Genomic DNA, 9,901 nt, shown 5'->3' with positions numbered 1-9,901 from the left:
TGGTACATCGGCGCTCTCGATTCTTCGATCGGGGTTATAATGAGTTCGAAATCATTTTTTTGTGAATTTAGAATTTACTAATTAAATGATTATGCTAGTAGTGGTGACTACTAACATGCACAAATTCTCATATATATTCTAGAGCAGTCTAGAATTAAATTAACCAAGGAGTTAATTTATAAAAAGGGCTATATCAGCTTAAACATCGGAATAGTTTGGAGTCCAGCGTTAAGAACGCAAAAGTATAATTATTTAAGCACCCTATGAATGTTTTAAACTCACGACGTCAATAACAAAAATTTTAAACTTTCGGTGCATTTTGGGTGCGAGAACACGGTGTTCCAACGGTTTATATTCCGAATTCCTAATGTATATTGCACTATATAATATGTTAGACAAAATAATAACAAAAAAGCACCCATCAAAGCCTAATGCATGGTTAGTGCCTCGTCCCTTTACGTCCGCAAACTTCAATCACAGACTAAGAGAAAGCAGCCACTCATTTTATAGCACAATATTTTACATCGAATTGAAAACGATCACATATCGAAGAAATCCAAAACACGATTTTCTTATCCAAAAAAAGCAACATATTTTCACCCACAAATAATTTTTATTATTATATTATAAGCAAATAAAAATAAATAACAAATCCATTAAGTTATTGTACCGTTAAGCTCGTTAAGAGGCAAGAATATGCTGTCGAAAGAATCTGGAGGCGGCCCCAAGTTGGACCTTCCCGAGGAACTACTGGAGGTTTTGCCTGCCGATCCGTTCGAACAGCTCGATGTCGCGCGGAAGATCACCTCCATTGCACTGTCGACCCGTGTCAACGCACTCGAGTCGGAGGCTTCCGTCCTCCGCCAGGAGGTGGCTCGCAAAGACACTCTAATTTCCAACCTAGAATCGCAGATTGAGTCACTTGAAGCCTCGCTCGACGACGCGTCAGATAAGCTCGGTCAAGTTCAGCAGGAAAAGGTTAGGACACAAATCCTGACTGAGGACATGGAAAAATCGGAGTTAGTTGTTATCTGTGAGTGGTTAACTGTTATTGTGTTTGGTGTGTGGCTATTCTATGTTTGTCTGGATTTGTTGATGTATAGGAACGCTTGATGAAGGAGAACACGCAACTGAGCAGTACCGTGAAAAAGCTGAATAGGGATGTTACAAAGGTATGATTTTTAGCTTTTGGCAGTCTACGCTTTTGGATTATGCGAGATTCATGCACTTCCATTCAAGTTATTTCTGACATTCGGATATATGAGATGTACAGTTTACAGCTTATTTTTGAGTATTTACACTCTAGCAAGTTAAATTAGTTTATGTGATACGTGGTGCTTGATAGTCGAGAATTGAATCTAAACAATGAAGGGTTCCTTTCTGTTAAAAAACATATGGTGAAACTAATAGCATTTTCTTGGTGCTGCATACTTCGTAAAAAGTTATTAGTCAGTTTAGGCTGACTCCGAGGTTAGGCCACATAAGTCATTTGAACCGAGTGTCCCATTGTCGTCTTTGATTAGAAACATTCAAGTCCTTTTAAGCACTTAACATCAAAATCTTGGTAACTCATTGAAATCTTGGTGTCAATGTTTAATTACTGTGTTCGTCTAGAGCATGGTTCTTATAGCTTTTGTTGATGCAGTTGGAGGCCTTTAGAAAGACACTCATGCGATCTCTACAAGATGAAGAAGACAACCCTGTAAGTGAATAAATTTCTGAATAAAGTCGGCACATCTTTTTCTTGCTTTTGCGATGAGCATATTTTTGCAGATACAAGGATGAGATTCTGCTCTAATCACTAGATGATTGGTTTGCTCACTTTTTTCGTCTTTGGTTTGATAGGCAAATGTTCAGAAAGCTGCTACCAAATACGATTCATGTTATCAAGGTTTGCTATTTCAGCTATTTCATTTCTTGGGTTCTAACCCTAATAGGAAAGATCTTAAGAAAGTGTGCTGCTCAAATGCAGCTTCACACGCTATTCTAAAATAGTAAAAAAAAATTGGTCCTGATTCTGAGATTTATTCTTTAATTCTTATAATCTCGTTTGATGATGTTGTTGGAATGTTTTAGAGGATGATGCAGCTTCAATGCGTAGCCAATTCTCAGATTATGCCAGTAACTCATATTCTGACGACACAGAGTCTGAAAGTATGTGTTATGTTCTTGAGTTAATTGCTGATTAAAGAAAACTTCTTGGCCAGATGTTCTTCTTTTGGTTATTTTTATTTTCGATTTGATCTTTCCAGTGCTTATGCCTGCTTTCAAGTGCAAAATTGATATTGTTTCTAATCATTCTCTCTACATGACAGCTTTAAGGCCACGTGTATCACAGGGCCTGTTGCTAGCATCCCAAACTAGCGGCACACCTCGGTTCACGCCTCCTGGTTCCCCTCCAAGTCTATCTGCATCTGTAACGCCAACTAGGACACCCAAACCATTGTCTCCAAGGCGACACTCGGTTTCATTTACAGCAGCGAGAGGGTTCTTTGATGATAAGTCTTCTTCATTGTCTTCTATGCCATCTAGCAAGTACGGTTTGATGTCAGGCTTGGATACAGGACCCCAAACAGGTTAGTCTCTAAATCTTCCCATTTTTACCTCTTCTATTGGTAAGTAAAGGTTAAAGAACCGTGCATGAATGCCACTCCCGTTACTCAGTTACCTTCTATTTCAAGTTCATCTTTTTCGGGAATTAAGTATAGTTGCTTGTACCGCCGCTGGTTCTGTTTTCGAAAAACTACTTATGATCTTCATTACATCATACATTCTTTGGCATCTTTCCTTCAGTAAAATACTAATGTCTTAATAAAGACAGCCTAGTATCTAATATATTTGTTCTTACATCAGGAAGAACCCGTGTAGACGGAAAAGAATTCTTCCGTCAAGTCAGGTACATGATTTTTTCTCATGAAAAAAGGTTTATTACCATTGTCATGGCTCGTTATCACACAGAACCACTAACTAGATATCAATGCCAGTGCTACTAAGTTTATCATGCCATCTCCGAATATTTGATGTCATATATATTGTTGGATCTCGGTATTCTACACGTCCAAACGCAGCGAAAGTTTAAAAAATTTTATTTTATTTTGACAATCAAAATATGTTTTGCTTTGGGCGCTAGTATAATTTTAATCAAAAAACATTCATAGGATGTTAGAATTTATACCCTTGGTGAATTAATTCACTTGGCTCCAACTAATCCGGTATAGGCGGATTTAGCTCTTGATGAATTCCCTACGAACTTTCTTCGATCTCCGAATCAAGTACACGACTGGAATATTCGTTCCTCTTCTAAACTGCACTAGTAATTTAGAAGATATTTTGCGTAGAGATATAACACGAAAAATTCGACTCAAATATTTAAGCTAAATTTTCTTGCAAAAAGAATGAAATCGAGAGCAGCACCCAAAAATTGGAAGAGCCGAAAGTGTGTATTTTAAAACATCTTGCCAAAAGATATTTTATGCTCCTCACGTAAAACATGGATCAAAATCCTTATCAATATGTCTAATCTTTAATTTACTTAATTAATTACATAATTAAATCAATTAAAGATTCTACAAATATTTTCATGCCAAATCATGAAACTCTTGGATGCAAGTTTCTAAATAAGAATCAAGGTGGTGGAGGCTAGGGTTTTTCAAAATTGTGAATGAATTGTTTTTAACCCTAAGCCTAAGACACACATATATAAGCTTAGGGCCCATTAATTAAATTAAATACTTAATGAGCTTAATCAATTAATTATTCTAGTCCAACTAGCTTAATTAATTAATCTTTTAAAGTCCAATTAAGAGCCTTAATAATATATATGTTGGTCTTGTACTCCTACAAGCCCATTATACATATACTCATTACATTTAATTTAAATCCCTTATAAATTCAACATTTGAATTTAAGAGTATAAATTCAACTCCTTGAATTTATCACCTCCAAAATTTAATATTTAATAAACCCAACTTTTGAGTTTAATAAATTAAATTATCAAATTTTATAAATTCAACTCCTTGAATTTATTCTCTCCAAATTTCATAAATTCAACTTCTTGAATTTACTATATCATAAATTCAACTACTTGAATTTATTTTCTCAAGATTTAATTATCATAAATTCAACTCCTTGAATTTACTATATCATAATATAAATTCAACTCCTTGAATTTATTCTCTCAATGGGAACAAATGATACAGTGCTTGTGTGACCCTCAATGGTTCAGGGGTACAGCTAGCCGTGGGTTCACAACTCTTTGTGATTCAAAATAATATTTATTCTTATCCGGGCTTACCCTAGTTACCCCCATTCTTTTCATCAACACCTTGATTAAGAATGTCAGAACTCATTTCTGATCGTACCCATCGGATCATGGTAAGAGCGTCTAGTAGCATCGCCCCATGATCCCCTAGGTATCACTGATAGTGCCTGCAAGAACCAGTCGATTATGATTAACGTACAGTACGGTCTCTTCATCTCATATATCCTGATCGAATCTGCAACCATTGGTTCATCGAGGGTTGCATAATAATTCGATAACTATGTGATAACTATAATAATGGCATCGCGTGCACTATTGGAGAACTCCTTCTCCAACGTACATCTCATACTCTGGCTAGAGATTCCATGCACTATTATTTCATCAGATCACATAGGATATCCACACCCGCAGGTGAGCGGTGAATCCCTGACTACAATGCACTGGCTCCTATATGTGTCGCAATTGTACCCAACCTCGCCACCTGATGACTCTCCTGGAGCCGATAAACGAGTCAAAGCACAGCCCTAGCATATAGAGCCTCAGTGTTGTCCCGGGTCGTAAGGACTAATGGTGTACAATCATAACCATGGACTTATCCTCTCGATGAATGATAACCACTTGGAAAGTCCGAGGGAGGGTTGTTCGGTATAATCATCATATGACTACCCATCTGCATGTTTGGACATCTCTATGCCCTTACCAAGAAACGCAGTACACAACATCACAGATGCTAGTCTCGAGCTCAAGCGGCCTTTATCCCTGTTTTAGGCGGCTGAATCGACTAGGAACGAATTTAGAATATGCAGTGTTCACAAATGAGTTTCAACATCGAATTACGATTCATTTGTATTAAAGCATAATCAAGGACTTTATCTATGCTGTTTGCATGGGTATACAGATAAAGTATAACAAGACCATAAAAAGTTAAATTATATTAAAATAAAGATTGTTTATTTCACTTGAGTCAATAAATTCTCTAGCCAACCGTTGGCTTGCAGGGCATCTACTCTAACATATATCAACTTTGTTGGGATATCGTTTTTCTCGTACCCAAACGCAGCGGAAGTTTTAAAATTTTATTTTGACAGTCAAAATATTTGGATACTCATATGGTTTAAATTGAACATAAATATTCATAGGGAGTTAGAAAATTTTATCTTCAGTGAAATTTTCACTCGTCTCCAACTATTCCGGTATTGACGAATATAGCTCTTGTTGAATTTCCCTACGAACTTTATTTGATCTCCGAATCAGGTCCACGACCGGAGTATTTATTCCTCTTCTAACTTGTACTAGAAAATTAGAAGATATTTTTCGTAGAGATAGAATACGAAGAAGAAATCGACTCAATATTATTATTAGGACAAGCAACAAGAAAGAAATTTCGAGAGCCAGCACACTTTGATCTTGGGAAGAGCCGAAAGTATCGTGTAAGAAAAACTTTCGGATGCCTTTTGTAAAATAAGAATAAAAAATCCTTATAATTATTTTCTAATCATTTATTTACTTAATTAGTCTAATTAATTAAGTTAATTAAAAGATTCCAAAAAAATGCATCTCATATCATGGTCAATCTCGAATAAATGGACATATATTTTGATAATATCATGCATCAATATTATTTTGCTTTGTGTGCAAGTTTTTGAAATTATGATATCATAAATATTTTCATATTACATAAATCAATACAATATTTTATAAAAATTTAATGAGTTATATTTTAACTCAATTAAAATAGAATTTGATTATTAAAGCCCAATTGAACTTTAATAAATTAGCATGATGGACTTATACTCTTACAATCCCATCATCCATGCTCTCATTATATTAATCTCATCATAATCCTGATCGTTGATCAAATATCATCGATGTGTCAATTTCAATTTATTTGTTATTATGATTCACACTTTAATTTCGAGATCACCAATGTATAAATAAGGCATGTGTCCTCCTTCTGACTGTTTTAACAGTCATGCTCTCAAAATTTTTATAAGCCTTTATAAAATTTATTTATAAACTTATCGATTGATCATATCAAATTTATTTCTTATAAATTCAACTCATTCAATTTATTATCTCAACGGGAACAAGTAAACAAGTGCTTGTGTGAGACTCGATGGTTCAAGGATACAGCTTGTCGTGGGTTCACATCTCTTTGTGATTTAGGACAATTTTCTTTATTCGGGCTTACGCTAATTTGCCCAAAGTCCATGCACCAACATTTGATCATGACAATGTCAGAAACCATTTTTTGATTAAACCCATCGAATCATGGAAAGAGAGTCTAGTAGCATCGCTCCACGATTCCCTAGGTATCACTGATAGTGCCTACAAGAACCAGTCGGTTATAATTAACGTATAGTATGGTCCCTTCTTCTCATATATCCCGATCGAATCTGAAACCATTGGTTCATCGAGGGTTGCATATTAATTCGATAGTTATGTGATACAATCATGAAATATTCATAGTGTCATTGCATGCACAACTAAAGAACTGCTTCCCTAATGTACATCCCATACTCTGGCAAGAGATTTCATGCACTATTATTTCGTTAGATCACATAGGATATCTCACCCGTAGGTGAGCGGTGAATTCCCGACTACAATGCATTGGCTCCTAAACATTTCGCAATTGCACCCAACATCGCCACCTTGTGACCCCTGCAGAATCGGTAAACGAGTTGAAGTACAATCGTAGTATGTAAGAGCCTCAGTGTTGTCCCTAGTCGTAAAGACTAATCATGTACAATCACAACCATAGACATTTTCTCTCGATGAATGATAACCACTTGGAAAGTTCAAGGAAGGGTTGTTCGGTACAATCATCGTATGATTACTCATCTGCATGATTGAACATCTTTATGCCATTACCATGAAACACGGTACACAACATCAAATATTCTAGTCTCAATCTCAAGCGACTTTTATCCTTGTTTTTGACAGTTGAATCGATTAGGAACGAATTTAGAATATACAGTGTTTAAAAATGAGTTTCAAGATCGAATTACGATTCATTTGTATTAAATTATAATCAATGATTTTATCTATGCTGATTGCATGGGTATACAGATAAAGTAAAATGAAAGCATAAAAAGTTAAATTATATTAAAATAAAGATGGTTTATTACAATTAATTCAATTAATTTTCCTAGCCAATAGTTGGCTTACAGGGTATCTACCCTAACAAACTTTATTTGTGCATCTGCCCTCTAAGAAAATTGCCATTGAATACCTATTATATCTAATCTACACATACTCATCTCTCCTACTTTTTCACTCATTTTCTATTATCATCAAAAACCATCTCCATCCCTACTAATTCTGAGCGCTCCTTAAATCATGTTCTACTTGTCATATCAAATGTTTAAATTAACTTGTGCTCTGTTACATCAGAACTCGGTTATCATACGAGCAGTTTGGGGAGTTTCTAGCAAATGTCAAGGAACTAAATTCCCATAAGCAAACAAAAGAGGTATGCGATTACTTACATTACTAACGACATCTTCTTACTTTCTTTCATGTACAAAGAATTTATCATCTCCTTAATTGATCCTATTTACTCGTTTACCATGTTAGGAAACTTTAAGGAAGGCTGATGAAATCTTTGGCCCCGATAACAAAAATCTTTATGTTGTGTTCGAGGGCTTGATCTCACGTAATATCAACTGACATAATGTATGAATTTATCTTTTAAATCTCTTGGTTTAGATTTTGTGTAACTATAAATTACAAAGTGAATTTATGATATGAATATTACATTTTGTTACAATCTTCTTGTTTTCAATGTAAGCAGTAATGTTATTGAGTTTTTCTGCATCCTAAGTTTGTTAGAGTATATGTTCTGTAAGTCAACAGTTGGCTAAATAATTTATCGACTTAATTGTAATTAACATTCTTTATTTTAATATAATTTACGTGTCATGGTCTCGTTTTACTTTATCTCTATACCCATGCAATTGACATATATAATGTAAGGTGTATGAAATTTGAACTACGTAATTTGACTTGTATACAATCTAGAGTTTTACTAAAGTATGTGTTTAATTATTTTAATACATTAAATGCATGATGATTGCATGGATATGTTCCATGTTTTGTTAAGGTTTCATGTATTAGGGCCTTTTTGTAGTATTTTGCGCTCAGATAAGGAACAAAGACCGGTGACTGTTAAGGAAAATTATTTTATTAAATAATTATTTTTAATTATTTAATCTATGATGTAATAAGATGTGATTTTCGAACATGTGCTACTGGTAAAATGGAGAGGGGCGGCCGATTACTAGGGTAGGAGATTAGGGTTTTTGGATGGTAGCTTTAATATAGTAATTAGTGTATAATTGGCCCTTAATTAAAAATAATGATGTTAAAAAGGATTTTAGGCCGATTATACAATAAAATAGTCTTATCAAGCCCAAAAACTACTCCCGAAAAATATTTCGTTTAGATAAGTTTTTGAAAATATTGGTCACACTCAAAAAGTCTCTCAACTTGCTAAAATTTTCATATCTGTTTAAAATGACTCGATGAGTAAAAATACTCTACAACGCCCATTTTCGAAAATCACCTCTAATTACACCATAAATTAAATAATTAAAAATAATTATTGAATAAAATATTTTTCCTTAACTGTTCCCGGTCTTCATTCCTCGTTCGAGCGCGAAATACTACAAAAGGCCCTAATACATAAACCTTAACAAATCATGGAATATAGCACATATCTATGAAATAATCATGCATTTAATGTATTAAAATAATTAAACACATAATTTAACAAAACCCTAGATTGCATGCAGTCAAGTTACGTAGTTCAAATTTCTTATATATTTTCAAAAATGTACCTAAACGAAATATTTTTCGGGAGTGTTTTGGGCTTGATGGGACTATTTTATTGCAGAATGGGCTTAAAATTCTTTTTAACCTCATTATTTTTAATTAAGGGCTCGTTATACACTAATTATTATATTAAACCTACCATCCAAAAAACCTAATCTCCTACCAGTATTCGGCCGCCCCTTTCCATTTTCCATCAGCACATTTTCGAAAAAACTCCAGCAGCAAGCCTTCGAATTGTTAAAGTTTTTCAAAGAATTTCTTCTCCATCTTTCCGGTGCACGTTTTACACGATTATCTCAAAGGTTTCGAGCGTAAATACGCAAATGCACACCCTAAATCTTGTTTTTCTCATCCTTAACATCATTATATGCTGATTTGTGTGTTTTTGCATGAGAAATTTTTAGAGCTATCATGTTGCATCGGATTTGCATGGTTTTGTCATGAAATATACATACATTTGATCTGTACTCACGTTTTCCATGGCTTTCGCGCAAGAGGTTGCTAGATCTAGGTCCTAAGGAGCTGTCCATGTCGAGATCTAGGAGGACAAGGGCCGAGAGCACGTCGAGTCTGTCATGGCTAGCCAAGGGGCCGATCGGATCTAGGGTTATAGTGAAGCAATCTTGAGTTTTCCGTAGGATATCACGTATTCGTGAAGATAGCACCCATGAAGGGGGTTATGAGGTTTGAGAAGAAAAGCAAGCTGAGTCCAATGGTTCATTGGACCGTTTGAAATACTTGACATGGTTGGGACACCAGGTTATCGTGTAGCCCTACCGCCGAATCTGGCCGGTGTGCACAATGTGT

General features: G+C 35.0%; 1 protein-coding gene across 1 annotated transcript; it reads left to right on the top strand.

Annotated features, from left to right (window-relative positions):
• Window positions 1–656: 656 nt before the first annotated feature.
• Window positions 657–8,163, top strand: LOC142554975 (uncharacterized protein At4g15545). The gene is made up of 9 exons (XM_075665597.1): window positions 657–978; window positions 1,104–1,172; window positions 1,646–1,702; window positions 1,846–1,891; window positions 2,077–2,154; window positions 2,316–2,576; window positions 2,854–2,896; window positions 7,655–7,733; window positions 7,838–8,163. Exons 1-9 carry the CDS (start codon window positions 697–699, stop codon window positions 7,928–7,930), a joined length of 1,008 nt encoding a protein of 335 aa, XP_075521712.1. The 5' UTR covers window positions 657–696; the 3' UTR covers window positions 7,931–8,163.
• The last annotated feature ends 1,738 nt before the right edge of the window (window positions 8,164–9,901 follow it).

Source organism: Primulina tabacum, chromosome 9 (genome assembly GCF_025594145.1).
Source record: "Primulina tabacum isolate GXHZ01 chromosome 9, ASM2559414v2, whole genome shotgun sequence".
In the NCBI taxonomy this organism is placed as follows: Eukaryota; Viridiplantae; Streptophyta; class Magnoliopsida; order Lamiales; family Gesneriaceae; genus Primulina; species Primulina tabacum.
This window is presented reverse-complemented; position numbering and strand designations above follow the sequence as displayed.

Coding starts and splice junctions, on each gene's coding strand:
- LOC142554975 (XM_075665597.1), top strand. CDS start 697: ATGCTGTCGAAAGAATCTGGAGGCGGCCCCAAGTTGGACCTTCCCGAG. Junction 1,173..1,645: donor TGAATAGGGATGTTACAAAG/GTATGATTTTTA, acceptor TTGTTGATGCAG/TTGGAGGCCTTTAGAAAGAC. Junction 2,897..7,654: donor GAATTCTTCCGTCAAGTCAG/GTACATGATTTT, acceptor CTGTTACATCAG/AACTCGGTTATCATACGAGC.